This window comes from Schistocerca serialis, chromosome 8 (genome assembly GCF_023864345.2).
Source record: "Schistocerca serialis cubense isolate TAMUIC-IGC-003099 chromosome 8, iqSchSeri2.2, whole genome shotgun sequence".
Lineage (NCBI taxonomy): Eukaryota > Metazoa > Arthropoda > Insecta > Orthoptera > Acrididae > Schistocerca > Schistocerca serialis.
The window spans coordinates 631,777,326-631,797,969 of record NC_064645.1 but is presented as its reverse complement, the minus strand read 5'-3'; the positions used below and the strand labels follow the sequence as shown (position 1 = coordinate 631,797,969).

At 39.7% G+C, this 20,644-nt stretch overlaps 1 protein-coding gene across 3 annotated transcripts in view; it reads left to right on the top strand.

Annotated features, from left to right (window-relative positions):
* LOC126416269 (ATPase family protein 2 homolog) overlaps positions 1 to 20,644 on the top strand; it is a 78,042-nt gene that overhangs the window by 33,926 nt on the left and 23,472 nt on the right. For all 3 annotated transcript variants that reach the window (XM_050083908.1, XM_050083907.1, XM_050083906.1), the window contains exons 6-7: positions 5,230 to 5,503; positions 18,549 to 18,758. In XM_050083908.1, the coding sequence (XP_049939865.1) occupies positions 5,230 to 5,503; positions 18,549 to 18,758 (484 nt within the window). The remainder of the gene's footprint in view (positions 1 to 5,229; positions 5,504 to 18,548; positions 18,759 to 20,644) is intronic.

Genomic DNA, 20,644 nt, shown 5'->3' with positions numbered 1-20,644 from the left:
GAAAAACAGGAACACACACAGCAGTTAGCTCATAATAGCCAACATCAAGTTAGTGCTAATTGGTAGAGTTCACAGTGGTGGCCCTCTACGAAGCACAAAGCCCATTATGCAAGTGATGTAGGAGTCACTGTATGAATAATCAGAAAGTAGCACTATGCAACAGTAATGCAAAAAGAATTCATCTGTGGTTACTTGCTCATAAATTTTTTTATTTGAAATCCATTACACCCACCAAATGATATGATGCCTGTCGTGGAACATCTGTTTAAGAGTGGTGATCTCCTTATGTGGCTTGTCATCATGTTTTAGAGCAGGCAGTCTGAAATTTTGATTACCTACTTGGGGCACCAGATCCGTCCTCCCTGTTAGTGGTGTGAAGGACCAAATCCTTCAGATGTGTTCTTAGGGCAGCACAGAGGGACAGGCGGGGAAACTGGAGGTTTGGCGTCCTCTGGCAGGTTATCCTTGACTAAGTGCACAATTATGCTGTCATCTTACAGTGGTGGTACACTGTTGGAACCAATGGTGCTCATCTAATAATAGACAATGTCGATGTTTGCAGTCATGGCATGGGATATTGGTCAGATCGTGCAGTGGTGGCCGCCACAGCTGACGTTTTGGTGGTGATAGATTTGGTGATTTTGCCAGATGGTGGTGGTACATCTGGTCTTCTTGCACCTGGAACTGCTCATTGTGGAGCTCACATCACTGAGTTCTCTCTCTCTTTCTCCTGTGTTATTATGGAGCTTGATATCCACTGTGGATGATGCTGAAACATGTACATCCAGTTGGGTTTTCAGTCCTGTAGTACTACAAATCACAGTTTAACTCTGCCTCCACTGTGGAATAATTCCTTGTGCATTTGCCTTTTGAAAGTCTGTTCCAAATGTTCCACCTTGCTGTTTGACTGCAAGTGGAAACAGTGCACAGAATGTGAGCTGCCATCCCTGTCGCAAATTCATGAGATGTAAATTGTGGACCTTTGTCCATGACTAGTATGTCAGTAACCACTATTTCAGCTAGTGTCCTGAATATGGCTTTACCAACTGTAGAATGCATATTAATTGTGTATGAATAGCTTGAGAGTGTGTCCACAACCACCAACTACATCTCATGTCGAGGAATGATCCAATGAAGTCCAAATGTTTTCTTTTCCATGACTGTGGATACTTGGGTGAGGGCTGATGTTTGATGCTTGAGCTAGATTTTCAATATGTTTGTTGATTTTGTGACTAGCTAGTAAATCTGGTGCCATACACACTGTTTCATGTGTGACCTCTCCTAGCGAATTCTTTATAACCACTACAAATATTGTATTTGGCTCTAGAGGACTGGAGAATGACTATGCGATATTCTTCACATTCTGTGACTATTAGGATCACACTTCTGTTTGTACTGTAGTGTTTGCCTCCATGAGAAGGATGAACTCGTGTTGATATTTGCACATGTGAACACAAGTGTAAGCTAGCTTTCATGAAGATTGTACAGACCTGCAGTTATTGTGGCATCCTGGATATAGGTTGTATGACTAATAGTATTAGCTGGGAATTTATATAATGATTTCTAGCTCCCCGTTATGACTTGGAAAAAAACTCCTACAGTTGATTTAATGCAGCACATGCATGAGTGTCCGGGCGCTGGGTTGTTGGGCAGAAATGAAACTCAGTACTGTATGAAATATTGCAAGCATTGGACTATGTTTTCCAGAAGCTTGTAATGAGACCCAAATATCACAATAAGGGATTTGTGATCTGTGGCTAAATGAAAATATTTTTCTTACAGCTATGCAAGGAACTTCTTTGTTCTAAAATAAGGGAAAGGCAACCACTCACCCGTAGTCGACTGATGTATGGAGCTCAGAGCCATGTAACATGAAACAGCACCCACACTAGCTTTTGATTTCTTGCTGCTTTTATAGTGAAAGAATACACACCGTGGCCATGGGAATGTGTGTTGGGTGTCTGTGTGGTTGTATTTGTATGAATTTGTGTACTTTTTCTAGAAAAAGAGAAGGGCTCAAAAGCTTGTGTGAATGCTGTTTCCGGCGACACGTCTGTGTGCTCCACACTTTGGTCTGCTACATTGTTTTACATATTACTCCATCCAGGAATTTCCATGAGTGTTGAACTTCTTCAGCACTTATGTGAGAGGATGGTTCTTATGATGTATTGGGAAATGTCTGTTGCTAGTATTAAGTGAATGTTCAGTAAATAAATTGTTAGACTGGCTACCAAGCATAGTAGCTAATTTAATTTAGGATATGTCAGTTGCTGGAGAGAAGAGAAATTTGTGGCATAGCTTGACTAGAAGAAGGGATCAGTTTGTAGGGCATATTCTGAGGCATCAAGGGATCACCAGTGTAGTATTGGAGGGCAGCATGGAGGATAAAAATCATAGAGGGAGACCAAGAGATGAATACACCAAACAGATTCAGAAGGATGTAAGTTGCAGTAAGTACTGGGAGATGAAGAAGCCTGCACAGGATAGAGTAGCATGGAGAGCTGCATCAAACCAGTCTCTGGACTGAAGACACCACCACCGCCACCAACAACAACAACAACATGTCAATTTGCATATAATCAGCAAGTGTTCTGAAACCCGTTTCTTATGAAGTTAGGTGAGTGGGTGTGTGATTGCTGCAGATGTTAGGCATGAATACTGTGTAGTAATTTGTTTGGTCAAGGAATGATTCGAGATCCTTTGGTTATGAGGAATTTGCGAGTCAGCCATTGCTGATAAATGGTGTTCTGTCGAGTGAATTTCTTTACTGCCAAAGAGTGTTCCAAGTATTCTACTTCTTTCCAAAAGAATTGAAAGTTTTGTATGTTGCTTTGCAACCCAGTAGCCTGCAACATTTTGAAGAGTTGATACAATTTTTGTAAATGCTGTTGGAGCTTGTGGGCAATCAGCAGTGAGGTTATCAGCTGTAAATGCTGTTCCTTGGTAGTGCCGGTTACTATTACATCTCCAAGTAGCTTGCACAAGGAAGAAAGGCTTGTGTCTGTTGTTCCATCTATTGTTCTACTGCTGAAAAGCTCACTGCACCAGGCAGCAGTCACCTAATATTTGTACAGCTCCAAAGGTGTGTTGGTGATTTTATGCATTCTGTGTCGAGTGGAAACTGTAGATATGTATTAGCTAAGTCAGGTATTTGAAAAATGTCATTGGCTGCCTGTTAGAGAGCAACTTTTCTGAGTGGTATGGGATTAATGTTCATTACCACCTGAGTGCTGAATTATTTTAAAATCATCTCACTGACAGGAATGCCATTCATCTCTTTTCTTCAGTGCTATTTCAGGTGTTACCAACAGATTCAACAAAATGGGTTCTTTTAGCCCTTGAGCATGTAATTTGCTCTTCTTTTACAGTTACTTTTATGGGAGATGGAATTTTGGTGCTTCCATTGGCTTAATCATTTTTAGTCGCTTGACTAAATAGTACTGTAAACTACTTAGGCTAGCCATCTAATGCTTGGAACTGGGTGTCATCAGATATTAAATTGTAAGTTTCTGGAATGAAAAAGCTAACAGCTATGAAGGTATCTAATCTCAGTATATTTTCTGCTGAAGAATTTTTTGCTACTACTCTAGGATTAATGGCATTTGTTGACGCACTTACAGTGTGGCCTCTAATTTTTCTGCTATTGCAACAGGCATAATGCTTCCTTGTCGGGAGTGGATCTCACTACCGTGTCTCTATTTAATGAGCAAACATAACACTCCTTGCACCCCAGACTTGTGGATCTGCAGCTGTGTCTATGCAGGTTGACCACCCACACTGATAAGATTGTCCTGGTTATTTAAAGCACTGGTGGAACTGAGACCTGAGTGGCACTACATGGCATTTCTGTGTGTAGTAGTTTTAAGTATGATTGACATCATCATATGGCCTACCTATGGGTGGTAACCTCCAGAACAAAAATTGGCCTGTTGCAAAATGGGATCTATTACCTTGAATGCTGTGAAATGCTGTGCCCAATGACATATGTAAGAGAAACATTCATCCTTGGTAGTATTAAATGAGGTGAATAGAATGGGTGCAATGAGCATGCAGTGCTTTTCTCACTCACTTGGAATGCAAGAAAAAAATGGAATACTGTTAAGTACTTGCTAATGTCACAGAGAATGCACCATCATGTTATGGTTTTGTAGATTGTTGCAATAGAAACTACTGCTTAACAGACCATGTACACGTTTCTTACTTTGGAAAACTATCAGCATTTATCACTGATGAACTTCCTAACTGCTTTGTCCATAATTACAATGAAATGGAAGGTGAGCTGTAAGAATATTTCTTGTTATAAATCTGTCATCAATAAAACACCACTGAATGTAAGTGAGAGAGAAACAGTATTTTTCTATAACATAAAAAACCCTTTGCATAGGTTGATCTGGCCTGTAAATTTCTATTGTAGAATAATATTTGTGCAGGCTAGGCATGCCCAAGTGATTCTAGGTGCTTCAGTCCAGAACCGTGCTGCTGCTACGGTTGCAGGTTTGAATCGTGCCTTGAGCATGGATGTGTGTGGTGTCCTTAGGTTAGTTAGGTTTAAGTAGTTCTAAGTCTAGGGGACTGATGACCTTAGATGTTAAGTCCCATAGTGCTTGGAGCCATTTGAACCATTTGCAGACTAGGCGTACTGCATTATGGAAACACAGTAACCACAATTACAGTGTGAGTGTCTCTGTGGGCCTCTCCAGTTGGTGAGTTACATAGTAACTTATACAAATCATTTGATGACAGCCTGGTAATGAGACAAGATCAATAATGATGTCACTTGTGTGAACTTGTGAACTGACACAGAAATATAGAATAAAAAAAGAGTGATAGAGTGATATATCGAACATTTGGGTCACTGACCTGACACTAGATTTGTATTGGAGAGAAGTGTGGTTCAAATCTCCATCTACACATTATGATTTATGTTTTCTATTGTTTGGTTACATCATTTGAGGTGAATGTTAGGACGGTTCTATTTATATGGGCTGACATTCTCCCCCATATGTACCCAACTAAGGTGAAGTGCCACCTTTAATGATAACAATGTTAACAGAATATTAAATTCTGCCTTCATTTCTGTTTGTGATGTTTGTTGGTAATATTTGTTGTAATTATGATGTGAAGTTGAAAACAAAATGACAAGTTACTTAAGGGAACATTACCTGATCTTTGTTACGAATGTTTCTGTTTTGACTGTATGATTAATTCATTCAACGTGTTGCACCTTAGGTTGGAACGTGAGATTGAAGTAGGAGTGCCAAACCCAGCTGCACGTTTGGATATCCTGGGTCGCCTGCTACCAGATGTCACCCATGACGTGCTGAGTGATGCAGCAGCAGCTGCCCATGGGTTTGTGCCGGCAGACCTGGCATCTCTAGCATCACATGCAGTGCTGTCAGCTGCTCGTCGCGGTGCTTCACAGCCAGTGGAAGATGATTTTGCTGCTGCCTTCTTGCAAGTTCGTCCGAGTGCACTACGCGAGGTCCTTGTTCAAGTGCCAAATGTGAGTTTTGTAACTACTTGCAATGCTTCCTAAGAGACACTTGTGAATACAAGTGGTTGCAGAACATACCAGCTGTTGAATACGTCTTAAAGATTTGTGATAACCATGTTTAGTCAGGAATGAATGAAATAATGTGCTTATATGAACATCCTTTATTCAGATTCTGCAAGGGCAACTTGCAAGGAAACGTCACGGACTTGACCTCATATTTTAAGAGGAGGAAAGCCCACATGCAAGATTTCACCCCTAGAAATCAATATTGAGTGAAAATTTGAGCCATAATTCTGATAGTATGCCGTTACGACCTTCTGAACGTACAACTGTCATGCACCAATTGTCACTTGCTTTGTCCCACTGCAGCAGCTTAATGCCTGAGTATGAAGTAAAGTATAATGGAATGAGTAAAAGGGTTGCCGACATTGGTAACATGCTTTGTTCACTGTGTCAGAGTGTGTGGTTTCTAACCTACAGCTGCTGTCAGAGATATCTTTTATATTATGTTTCTCAGATGCAGTGTAAATGAATGAAATGAAAGAGTATGGTATTTCATAAGTAGTGTGATGGTATTTAATTATTGACATCAGTGATGTCCATTGTTTTCTTTGGATTTTAAAACTGACACTGTTAAAGTTAAGTACATTTACAGGAGATGTACTGTTCTTCAATATGATTTGCATGATTAAATTGTAAAATGAAAATCATTAGCTACATTTCATAGTAATTCATCATATGAATATAATAGGGAAATATATAATTATATATAATTCATCATATGCTTAGATTTATTCATTTTGATTTTGAGGCATATATGTAGCTGCAGAATATCACCTTGAGAATACTGATAAAATAATATTGACTGTGTATGTGCATGAGGTTGACATGTTACATACTCATATTACTTTCTAATTTTTTTTGCATGGAATAACATGTTCTTGAACAAGGTTTAGAAAAACATTGGGCAGAAGAGTCCACCTCCCCCTTCCTCTTCTCTCTCGATAGGCATTACATGAATAGGAAGGTTGTGGTTGTCACTCTGCCCTACAGTACTTTGCACTTGGGCATGAGGCAGCTGCAATAGGGTGGAGCAACTGACAAACAACAAGTGCCTGCAGAAGTTTAAAAGCTTTACTCCCAGATGGTCGTAACTCAGTACTATCAGAATTATGGTCCAAATTTTCACACAGGATCGATTGCTGGGGCTGATATCTCGCAAATGTGCCTTTTATCCTTAAAATGTGAAGAAAAGTTGATGATGTTTCTTTGTTAGATATAATTTTTCCAACTTTTGTGGAGATGAATGGTAGTGCTGGCATTAAACAACATGGTTTTGTATTGACATCATTCCTTCACTTTTGACATAACCCCTATAGTTATTGAAGCCTTTGTCAGAATGGGAAGTAAGTGTTTCCATTTCTTGTTGATGGGAAGTAATATCCATCTTCTTACAGTCCATTATCTGCAGAAAACCATCCACATTGTAGGTGTTTTTACCTACCAAAAGATGAAGTAGTTTTTAATAATCATGTGCTTTCCTGGCAGATTAAAAAGTGCACACAATTAGGACTTAAACCTTGATTCTTGCCTTTCAAGGACTGTGTACTTTGCTGACAGATTAAAAAGAAGTGCATGTGATCAGAGCTTGGAGTCTTGCCTTTCAAGGACTATGATTTAACAGCGAACCAGGAGCTTCACTCTACATCTACATCATACTCCGCAAGCCACCTAATAGTGTGTGGCAGAGGGTACTTTCGGTACCACTATCTGATCCCTCCAACCCTGTTCCACTCGTGAACAGTGCATTGGAAGAATGATTGTCAGTGAGCCTCCGTATGGGCTCTAATTTCTCGAAGTTTCTCCTCATGGTCAATACGCGAGATGTATGTGGGGGGAAAGTAATATGTTGTCTGACTCCTGAAAAATGCTGTCCCAAAATTTCAGTAGTAAATCTCTCCATGATGCACAGTGTCTCTCTTGTAACGTCTGCCAGTGGAGTTTGTTTAGCATCTCTGTAACGCTCTCTCACCAGCTAAACGATCCTGTGGTGAAACGCACTGCTCTTCATTGGATCTTCTCTAACTCCTCTATCAGTCCTACCTGATAGGGATCCCAGGTAGATGAACAGTACTCAAGAATCGGGTGAGCAAGCGCCTTATAAGCCACTTATTTTGTGGATGAGTTACATTTTCTTAAGATTCTTCTGATGAATCTGAGTCTTGTGCCTGCTTTTCCCACTATCTGTTTTATATTGTCGTTCCACTTAAGGTCATTCTGGATAGTTATGCCTAGATATTTTATGGCAGACACTGTCTCCAGCTGTTTGTCATCAATAATGTAGCTGTACAGTAGTGGATTTCTTTTCCTATGTATGCGCAATATTTTACATTTATTTATGTTCAGGGTCAACTGCTAGTCTGCACCAGTCATCAGTTCTCTGCAGGTCATTCTGCAAATTCTTACTATCTTCTGGCATTGCTACTTTGGTATAAACAACGGGATCGTCTGCGAATATCCTTAAAGAGCATCTGATGCTTTCTACTAGATCATTTATATATATTGTGAACAGCAATGGTCCTATCACACTTCCCTCTGGTACTCTGGATATTACCATTACCTCTGTGGATTTAGCTCCGTTAAGAGAGAAGTGTTGAATCGTATCGCAGATCAGCTCTGATACCCCGTAAGCTTGTGTGTGTGTGTGTGTGTGTGTGTGTGTGTGTGTGTGTGTGTGTGTGTGTGTGTGTGTGTGTGTCTATATACATATATATATATAATTTTTCCCACGTGGAATGTTTCCTTCCATTATATATATATATATATATATATATATATATATATATATATATATATATATATATATATATATAGAAACATTCCACGTGGGAAAAATTATATATAAAAACAAAGATGAGGTGACTTACCGAACAAAAGCGCTGGCAGGTCGATAGATACACAAACAAACACAAACATACACACAAAATTCAAGCTTTCGCAACAAACTGTTGCCTCATCAGGAAAGAGGGAAGGAGAGGGGAAGACGAAAGGAAGTGGGTTTTAAGGGAGAGGGTAAGGAGTCATTCCAATCCCGGGAGCGGAAAGACTTACCTTAGGGGGAAAAAAGGACAGGTATACACTAGCACACACGCACATATCCATCCCTTGGTGAACCGGAAAGAAACTGGAGATCTGGAATGAAAAAAGGCGAAAAGGTGTTGGTTACAGATGGGCTATGTTGGACTTGGGTTGGTAGACAACGATGTGCATAAAGGTTAGGTGGTTGTGTTGCCGCCAAAACACGTTAAAGGACGGAGAAATTCGGGAAAATTTCGAAAAAACTGCGTGTAGTATATTAAATGGAGTGGTATTGTGGTGGCAGATTATGAAAATGAGGCTAACAATTGTCTGACGAAGAAATAATGGCGTTAAAACCTGTGGGAAGCGGCTAAAAATGATCAGTGATGTGGGAAAAACGGAAATGGAAATAAAGCGAAAGTTATTAGAACTGGCCGAAATGGTTGTTTAAAAGGTGAAAGGAGCTGTTTGTGAACTAGAAACGGTGGATATTATAGCGGCGGTAGTGCTGAAAGCGGCAAAAAAAATATTTTTTTGGTTATGGTTTGTAAGTGGGTTACGTATTATTGAGTATATATATAGGCGGGGTAAAATAGTATAGCAGATTACGGTAAAAAGGAGAAGGTGAATACAAAGTGAAACTACTGGCAAAAACAGAAAGAGGAAAATAAGACGACAGAAAAGATTTCGAAATGCAACAGTGACAATAACAAACGTAATTGTTGGATTCAAATTAATGATATCAATATAATGGAAGGAAACATTCCACGTGGGAAAAATTATATATAAAAACAAAGATGAGGTGACTTACCGAACAAAAGCGCTGGCAGGTCGATAGATACACAAACAAACACAAACATACACACAAAATTCAAGCTTTCGCAACAAACTGTTGCCTCATCAGGAAAGAGGGAAGGAGAGGGGAAGACGAAAGGAAGTGGGTTTTAAGGGAGAGGGTAAGGAGTCATTCCAATCCCGGGAGCGGAAAGACTTACCTTAGGGGGAAAAAAGGACAGGTATACACTAGCACACACGCACATATCCATCCCTTGGTGAACCGGAAAGAAACTGGAGATCTGGAATGAAAAAAGGCGAAAAGGTGTTGGTTACAGATGGGCTATGTTGGACTTGGGTTGGTAGACAACGATGTGCATAAAGGTTAGGTGGTTGTGTTGCCGCCAAAACACGTTAAAGGACGGAGAAATTCGGGAAAATTTCGAAAAAACTGCGTGTAGTATATTAAATGGAGTGGTATTGTGGTGGCAGATTATGAAAATGAGGCTAACAATTGTCTGACGAAGAAATAATGGCGTTAAAACCTGTGGGAAGCGGCTAAAAATGATCAGTGATGTGGGAAAAACGGAAATGGAAATAAAGCGAAAGTTATTAGAACTGGCCGAAATGGTTGTTTAAAAGGTGAAAGGAGCTGTTTGTGAACTAGAAACGGTGGATATTATAGCGGCGGTAGTGCTGAAAGCGGCAAAAAAAATATTTTTTTGGTTATGGTTTGGAAGTGGGTTACGTATTATTGAGTATATATATAGGCGGGGTAAAATAGTATAGCAGATTACGGTAAAAAGGAGAAGGTGAATACAAAGTGAAACTACTGGCAAAAACAGAAAGAGGAAAATAAGACGACAGAAAAGATTTCGAAATGCAACAGTGACAATAACAAACGTAATTGTTGGATTCAAATTAATGATATCAATATAATGGAAGGAAACATTCCACGTGGGAAAAATTATATATAAAAACAAAGATGAGGTGACTTACCGAACAAAAGCGCTGGCAGGTCGATAGATACACAAACAAACACAAACATACACACAAAATTCAAGCTTTCGCAACAAACTGTTGCCTCATCAGGAAAGAGGGAAGGAGAGGGGAAGACGAAAGGAAGTGGGTTTTAAGGGAGAGGGTAAGGAGTCATTCCAATCCCGGGAGCGGAAAGACTTACCTTAGGGGGAAAAAAGGACAGGTATACACTAGCACACACGCACATATCCATGGATATGTGCGTGTGTGCTAGTGTATACCTGTCCTTTTTTCCCCCTAAGGTAAGTCTTTCCGCTCCCGGGATTGGAATGACTCCTTACCCTGTCCCTTAAAACCCACTTCCTTTCGTCTTCCCCTCTCCTTCCCTCTTTCCTGATGAGGCAACAGTTTGTTGCGAAAGCTTGAATTTTGTGTGTATGTTTGAGTTTGTTTGTGTATCTATCGACCTGCCAGCGCTTTTGTTCGGTAAGTCACCTCATCTTTGTTTTTATGTATATATATATATATATTTTTTTTTTAATTTTTTTTTTTTTTGCCTCCATTAAAAAGCAATGCGGGATGGTGTCAAATGTCAAGGAATGTGGCATCAGACTGAGCGCCATTGTCCATTGCACTGCAGATCTCATGGAGGAACAGAGTGAGCTGAGTTTCGCAGACTCTCTGTTTGCGGAATCCGTGTTGATTTTTATAGAGGAGCTGCTCATTTTTTAAAAAAGTCGCAATTCTTGAGCATAAAACATGTTCCTTAATTCTACAACTGGTTGAATCAATGATATAAGTCTATAATTGTATGGATCTGTCTTAAGGCCTTTCTTAAATACAGAAATGACCTGCACTTCTTTCCAGTCGTTACGTACCTTTTGTTGCTCAAGTGATCTACAGTAAATTACTACTAGAAAGGGAGCAAGTTCTTTCACATAATCTTTATAAAATCTTATAGGTATCTCAACTGGTCTTGAAGACTTTCCACTACTAAGCAATTGTAGCTGCTTTACAATTCCGCTACGAGTTGTCTCAACATCTGCCATTTCGACGTTTGCATGATGATTGAAAGGAGGGACAGTGTTACGATCTTCTGCAGTGAAACAGCTTTGGTAAACTGAATTCAGTATTTTGTCCTTCTCTCTGTTATCTTCCGTTTCGGTGCCAGTGTGGTTGCTGAGAGAATGAATAGATGATTTTGACCCACTTACTGATTTTACATATGACCAAAATCTCTTAGGGTTTTTACTCTGGTCAATTGACAATGTCTTACTTTCAAAATCATTGAACGCTTCTCTCATTGCTCTCCTTACACTCATTTTCGCTTTGTTCAGCTTTTGTTTGTCAGCTAGGTTTTTACTTCTCTTGAATCTGAGATGAAGTGCTCTTTGTTTATGTAGCACTTTTCTAACATGGCTATTAAACCATGGTGGATCTTTCCCATCTCTTAAAACCATACTCGGAACATACTTGTCTAAGGCATATTGAACGAGGCCTTTGAATTTTTTCCATTTGTTCTCCACGTCTTCATCCTCATCACTGAATATTTGATGCTAACTGCTGAGATATTCTGAAATTTGTAACATGTCACCCTTGCTGAGCAAATATATCTTCCTACCTTTCTTAACATTCCTTGTACGACCCGTCGTCATAGATGCAGCCACAGCTTTACGATCACTGATACCTTCCTCTGTGCTAACTGATTCGATAAGTTCAGGTCTGTTTGTTACCAGGAGGTCTAAGACATTACCCTCACGAGTTGATTCTCTAACTGTCTGCTCAAGATAATTTTCGGACAAGACATCCAGAACAATGCCTCACGATTCCCTGTCTCTGGCACCAGTTTTGATGGCATAACACTCCCAATCTGTACCTGGCAAGTTGAAGTCACCCCCTATTACAGTGGCACAATCAGGAAAATTACTGATGATATTCTGCAAGCTCTGTCTGAAGTGATCTACAACTACAGATCCTGACCCAGGTGGTCTATAAAAGCATCCAATCACCATTTTTGACCGTTCTTTGATAATCAATTTCACCCAGATTAATTCACATTTGGAATCTATGAGAACCTTGCTAGATTTTATCGAATTTTTTATTGCAATAAACATGCCACCACCATTGGCGACTAACCTATCTTTACGATAAACATTCCAGTTTGAAAATAGGATTTCGTTGTCATTGACATCTGGCTTAACCAGCTTTCTGTTCCCAATACTATTTGTGCATTATAACCTTCAATAAGTGATACTAATTCTGGGACCTTTCCTTGGATGCCCCTGCAGTTTACTAAAATCATACTAATCTTTTCTATCTCTGATCTGCGAGGACCAAGATTCTCTGAGGAGGTCGCTGTGTCCGATTTAACAGCTATTTCACTCCCATTTCTTCTACCTCCATGAAGGTGTCCACATGTATTACTGGAATCAGCCAGATCTGCTTTTAGAAAGTCCCCAGATTACATTAGAGTCTAATTAAAATAAAACAATTGAAAATCCAGGATGGAATAATGACAATATTATGAATATCAGAGTACAGTTGTATTGATTTATAATTACAATGTCTCTCGTGGACAGTCCATCATTATTATGATGATTTCTGTATCAAGATCTTACTCACCCATCTTTGTCTAACCAGAAATGGGACTCCATCCTTAATTAGATAATTGTTGTTATGATTCTAAATACCTGTTAAAAAGATTTCCTTGTTTTCTGTTGTACCTGACAAGCCAGCAGAAACAAATTTTATATTTGTTAACTGGGGAATAAATTGTCACAAAACAAGCGGTGTGGTGCACATCTCACATCATCTTCTCATCCACTGTATGATGTAGTGTTGTCTCATGGAGCCTGTCATCTTTTTGAGGAAATGAAAGAGCATAAAACAAATTATTTGTGTAACATACCAATTTTGATTTATGACTTACAACTAAATGTATATTCCACACACTAATAACTTACATTTAGAGGACAAGTTAGTATTTCAGTGTATGGAATCGCACCTCTTTCTGTCAACAGATAATAAAAAAATTGTCATATTCTGAGACAGGTATATCAACAGTTTTGTTAATTATACTATTCAGAAGGCTAATAATATATTGAAAGAGAGTGCTTTTATCCTATAAACAAAAATTCTTGTTATTGAAACAGCAGCCTTGAATTCTATTATAACATGCTACAAAATGCCTTGCATTTTGAATAGACGGGTGGATATAAAAGATGCTGGAAGTACTGTGAATGAGAAAATGGCTGCAAAGAGGACCCCTTCCATTAGGCAGAATTCAGATTGTCAGTAGTGTACTTAGCAAGTCACAACATATGCTTATCAACATTTAATTGTGACAAAACTTACCCGTGTGACAGTGCCCCACTTCCATGAATATTGCAGTATTGCTTCTATCTCTTTTTTGTTCATATATAAGGGGCATTTGAATGAAACCCGGTCAATAGTGTAAAGTAATGGTAACGATTTTATTAACTCAAAAATGTAGTTATACACAGTGCACATACTCAAAAATAGTCACCAAAACTGGTGCATTTATCCCATTGCGACACTGGCTGGTCAATTCCATCCTTGAAGAAGCTAGTAGGCTGCTGTCAGATCCAGACCTGGACCCAGTCACACACTTTGTCATCCATTGCAAATCGATGTCTGCAAATAGCTTGTTTTAGAGGTTCAAGCACATGAAAGTCACACGGTGGAAGGTCGGGACTGAACGGTGGATGTTCCAGTGTTTCCCACTGAAACTGCTGCATGGGTGTCTTTACTGCATTGGCCATGTGTGGATGGGCAATATCATGCTGGAGGATAACGCCATTGGACAACATGCCTTGGCGTTTTGACTTGCTAGCTCGTCTAAGGTTCTGTAAAGTGGCTTTATAACGCTGGGCATTAACAGTGATTCCCCGTTCCAGGAACTCGACAAGCAGTGGGCCCTTGTGGCCCGCACGTTTGGTAGTGGACGATAACTTGTGTGACCACCTTCTCTTCGGTGTGAAACCACACTGGCACCATGCAACACCAAATGGTGTGCATGTGTCAGTCTCTCTGCCAGTAGATGGCGCCACCATACCCGCAGTTACTTGGCGCCGCCTTACATGTAAGGTAAAGGTAGGTGCACTGACCAGGTTTCATTTGAATGGACCTTGTACATGAAAATGCAACCCGTGTGCCTTTTACTTCAGTTGGTTTTGTTAGACCATTACTGACTTTATACACATACATATTAGTCAAAGTTCAGCAGATAAATTTCCTTATGCACTAGGTAAACAGTCTGATCCATTACACTGCTGCTGTCACCTGCACCATTTTACATGATGATATTTCTCTGTGGACGCATACTGTGTAAACTACACATTCGCCATCCTGTCATATGACAGTTGCCTTCTTTGTCTTCATCAAGCAGCACAGTTTTCTTGCATCGGTTGGTTTGGATCTACACTGAAAATTTCAAGTAACTGCTTCTTATGATGTTACAACAAAGCCAATCCACAGTTCATTGTTGCTCAAGTAATATCCCCAACTAGCAGGGATGCAACAATGTGTTGTTCTGTGAAATGGAATACAGTCATTCTTGCAGATTGCTTACTGCTGCATGGTGCTCAGCTTTGTGACACTGAGGCTTTACTTGTGAACTCCAAAGTATCTAGGAGCACCTTCTGACCCCGACTGCCCCTGTGCTGCGATGAGTACCATACTGCTGCTCAGATTTGTGATGATCCCCTATTTATAGTGTGCCAGTGGCTATTAGTTTCATGTTCACAGGGTGTCTTGTTGTGTAGCTTCTACTTTTCCTTGCCGCTTTCCTAATTTCTGGAAACTTCTAAACCAGTTGGAGTGATTTTGAAATATGTGTAGCCGAGGTAGCTTGTTAGTATTTCATCTGCTGGCTCTTGTGCTCTTACCTAGAGACGTGTTATCAAAGTGCAGAGTGTCCTCCTTACTGAAGGTATGGGCACATCACTCTCCCATTTGCATGTTGACAGCACTTTGGTTGTTTGCCTAAACTACTTTCTGCTTGTTTTTTGTAATATGTATCAATAGAGGACTTTCTTAATGTCAGTAACATTCACTCCCTAATATTTCATGTTAATGAAATTTGACAGCCATGGCAATGTGCTGTAATGCATTAGTACATAATGATTTGCCAGTCATACACTTGCAGTTATCCTGAATAAATCCAGAGTCTCTGCTTGTATGTAGAATAATGCTGCGTTTTATTTTATTCCTTTCAACAAGTTCAGTGTCATGTGTAATATTGCCTTGGAGTTTGTATTGGTCCAGAAAATTAGGTTTTCATTTCACTCCCAAAATCACTGGTATTTGCCTTCTGCACATTGGCAGCCATGGCGAAGTCAGACCACATTGCATCCTTCATCTTTCACATGTAACCGATAATGTATATGGTTCAAGAGGGAGGGATGAGTGAAGAGAACACTGGTGTAATGACTGCAAGACACTGATAAAAAACTGTTAACTTTCAGTGTATGAAGTACACATTTCACATGCGTACTGTCCCTCACATTTTTAACAAGTAAAACCGGTATTCATTAAAGCTATTAGAGGTCATGAAATTCTAAAAATGGATCTATATTAATAAACACTTCAGAAATTTCAGAATAGTATGTTAGTCTCTCTCTCTCTCTCTCTCTCTCTCTCTCTCTCTCTCACACACACACACACACACACACACACACACACACAAACTGAATTGAAAACATAAGACATTAATGACTTTTAAAATTTTCCATTTTATTATGAACACTATCAAAATGTAACAAATGTTTTTGCATCTGCTCCAGATTGAAATAAAAAGAATTAATGTTAGTGCTGACACGGAAATGTTCAGTTATACACTATTGCAATACAAATAAATGGTGTTGATGTGACAAAGTAAATAGAACATACAAGTGCTGAATATATGTAGGTTTCAAAACTTTTCAGGCAGTCCTTGCATCACAGGAAAGAGAATATAGGAAATAGGGAAAAATGGAGTAAACATGGTGATGTGCTGGACTAATGAAAACTTCAGTGCAGACACCAGATAGGTAAAAACTTATGGGTTTAGAAATAAAAATGGATTACCAGTTGTTTTCCATTCCACTCATAATTGTACAGCAAGAGTTAATATTGTAGTGGTATTTAATTATCTAAAGAAAAATGGAAAGTAAATACTGAGTATAAATTCCTGAAAGGGATATTTCTGGGAAAAAGTGCTTCTTTATTTCCATCATGCTTCTGGTTTATTTGACCGACAAGAGATTCTTTGTCTTCTGTTGACTCTATTGAAGCATTGGGCAGTAGATAAGCTCCTAAAAATGTTTTTTTGTGTTAATTGGGGTTGCTGTAGAGGGTGCCTTAGGTGCTACAACTCTTTTGGTAATTGATCCTTTGGGAACAATGTAAAAAGAAAAGTAAAATGAAAGACTGTTCTGGAATTTATTTCTCCAACTTGTTTCCTAAACTGTATATTTCCAGATATGTATGTGCAGTGACTTTTCCTTCTGTATAGCACCTATTGTTTTACTTTATTGTGTCCTGATTCCTGTCTGTATGCTTTTCCCAATGAGGGAACTGGTATAAAAGTTATGAGCTCTTGTTATGTATTTTTCTGTATGTAGCACTGCTGTAGATGTTCATATTTTAGCAGTCTCTACATAAACATTTCTTGTCAGTCTAAAATAATATAGTGTAAATAAAATAGAAAGAAACATTCCACATGGGAAAAATATATTAAAAACAAAGATACCATGACTTACCAAACGGGAAAGCGCTGGTAGATAGACACAATAAAAAATACACACAAACACACACACAAAATTTCAATCTGTCGCATCCAACGATTGCTTCATCAGGAAAGAGGGAGGGAGAGGGAAAGACGAAAGGATGTGGGTTTTAAGGGAGAGGGTAAGGAGTCATTCCAATCCCGGGAGCGGAAAGACTTACCTTAGGGGGAAAAAAGGACAGGTATATACACACACACACACACACACACACACACACACACACACACACACATATATACAGACACAAGCAGACATATTTAAAGGCAAAGAGTTTGGGCAGAGATGTCAGTCGAGGCGGAAGTGCAGAGGCAAAGATGTTGTTGAATGACAGGTGAGGTATGAGTGGCGGCAACTTGAAATTAGCGGAGATTGAGGCCTGGTGGATAACGGGAAGAGAGGATATATTGAAGGGCAAGTTACCATCTCCGGAGTTCGGATAGGTTGGTGTTAGTGGGAAGTATCCAGATAACCCGGATGGTGTAACACTGTGCCAAGATGTGCTGGCCGTGCACCAAGGCATGTTTAGCTACAGGCTGATCCTCATTACCAACAAACACTGTCTGCCTGTGTCCGTTCATGCGAATGGAAAGTTTGTTGCTGGTCATTCCCACATAGAATGCGTCACAGTGTAGGCAAGTCAGTTGGTAAATCACGTGGGTGCTTTCACACGTGGCTCTGCCTTTGATCGTGTACACCTTCCGGGTTACAGGACTGGAGTAGGTGGTGGTGGGAGGGTGCATGGGACAGGTTTTACACTGGGGGCGGTTACAAGGGTAGGAGCCAGAGGATAGGGAAGGTGGTTTGGGGATTTCATAGGGATGAACCAAGAGGTTACGAAGGTTAGGTGGACGGCGGAAAGACACTCTTGGTGGAGTGGGGAGGATTTCATGAAGGATGGATCTCATTTCGGGGCAGGACTTGAGGAAGTCGTATCCCTGCTGGAGAGCCACATTCAGAGTCTGATCCAGTCCCGGAAAGTATCCTGTCACAAGTGGGGCACTTTTGTGGTTCTTCTGTGGGGGATTCTGGGTTTGAGGGGATGAGGAAGTGGCTCTGGTTATTTGCTTCTGTACCAGGTCAGGAGGGTAGTTGCGGGATGCAAAAGCTGTTTTCAGGTTGTTAGTGTAATGGTTCAGGGATTCAGGACTGGTTGCGAAAGCTTGAAATTGTGTGTGTGTGTTCGTGTGTTTTTTTATTGTGTCTATCTACCAGCGCTTTCCCGTTTGGTAAGTCATGGAATCTTTATTTTTTAATATATAATATAGTGTAACTATCATTGTAAACTGAAGAAGATTTGTGGAATAGTATCCTAGTTTCTTTGAGCTATTGATTATTATGACATGGATATATTTTCTGTTTTGTATAAATTTTTGAGGGATTATCATTGCTGTGAAGTTGCCTTTAATACTACAGCATGTCTTCCATTAGAACAGGTGCAGTGGAGTGACATTGGTGGCCAACATGATTTGAAACTCAAGCTTCGCCAAGCAGTGGAGTGGCCACTGCGTCATCCTCAAGCCTTTTCACGTCTTGGTATCTCACCGCCACGTGGTGTTCTGATGTTTGGACCACCTGGGTGTTCAAAGACTATGATTGCTAAAGCACTTGCAACAGAGAGCAAGTTAAATTTCATCTCAATAAAAGTTAGTTGCTTATATTCTGAAATTGCAAAACAAATTGTTAGCATAGAAAGCTACAATTGAGAATAAAGTGTTTTAAATATTAATATAATGAAAATTACAGTGTATAAACCACAAAAAAGAATGGAGAAAGGCCATCACTCACCTTGTAGCTAACTGATTTGTGTAGTGTAGACACATACATCTCAGAACATCACAAAGCTTCCATCCTTTAATCACTCTCTCCTCCTGTAAGAAAACAATGTGAACAAAGTACATAGACAGATAAATCTGACTATGGTGGAGACAAAGATACCTAAGGAGCTTGTGACATGAGAGGCAAGAAATGAGGTGGGACTGGGAATGGAGATAGTTGTGTAGCACAATGACTAGTAGAGATATATGCCTGAAGGTTTGCATGACGCCACAGTGTGATAGCTCCAACCTGTATGATTCAGAGAAGCTGCTTTTGTGCGGAGGGAGGGCAGGTGACTGGAAGATACAGAAGGCACAGCTCATAAAACTATCATTGAAGTAAACCATATTCTATTGAGCAACATACTCTGTCACTAGAGTATCAAACTTGCCCTAGGCTGTGGTGTGGTGGATATATGGTGGCCATTCTCACATTAAAAAACTGTGTAAGTTTTAGCGGAGCTGATGACATGGCATTTTTCACAGGGACCCTGGCTTTGTTGGGATTAGATATGTCACTGACAGGGCTGGTAAGATGTGATGGGAGGATGCATGAGACAGGTTATACATCTTGATCATTTATATGGTGTGACCAATGTGACAGATATTTCACTTTTAAGGCAAACAGAGGAATACATATTTGGAAAGGATTTTGTGTAGGGTGTTCTTCATTTCAGTGGATATTGAAAGGTATTTGAAGCCCAGGCAGAGGATGTAATTCAGATTTTCCAATCTATGGTGGTACATGGTGTCAGTAAGTTAGGAAAATGTTGCTTGACTCTTCAAGGGACATATATCCACAGGACATTGCCAGTAACCTTCTCCATGATGCACAAGTGCATTTCTTATTGGAGTTTGATGGGCCTCTGAGATGCTCTCATGCTTCCTAAATGAATAATGATATCTGGTTGTTTTCTTTGTATCTTTGTGATTCTTGTGTTTGTTCCACTTCTTCAGGGTCACAAATTGCTGAGTAATGCTCAAGAATTGGTCAAATGAGGTATTTGTAAGCTACCTTTCTTATGGGTGAATTGCACGCATGTACCATTCTTCCAATGAGCTATTAATTGTGCATAGTTATTCCACTTTAGATCTCTCCTAGATATTTTATCATGGTTGTTGTTTCTGGCAACTGATAAGCAGAAACAATAATGGCTCTTTCTGCTTGTGTATGTGTAATACCTCAAATTTGTTTATATTCAAGGTCAACTGCAACTTTCCTGGACCAAGTGTCGATTCTCTGCAGGTATTACTGCGTTTGGATACAGTTTCTCTTTAAACTGAAACATCCCTATGCTCAACAGCATCATTTCCAAACAGTCTTATGGAGCCTCTGGCACTGTGCACCGTATCATTTATGTATTCATAGACAATAAAAGGCCATGTATCACTCCCATGGTATCGTGTAACAAAAAGGGAAGAACAGTCAGAAAAGCTATTCTAAATTTGTTTATTTGAAGACTCTTTAAAGCAGACTGCTTCATAGCTCTTTTGTGCATGAAAAGTCAGTGCATGGATCAGCTTTTCTTTAAAATTTTAACAGAAGCAGGTTGCCATTGCTTCCCGTTAGTTACAGTATGTGCATAATACATGTATCCTTATTGATAATTGTGTCAGCGAACAGTAATATTAACCAGCAACGTAGGGTGGTGCGTGCTACTTTGATATTTATCCTTGTTAATAGCATTGTTACTGCAGGTTTTTCTCTCTTTCTT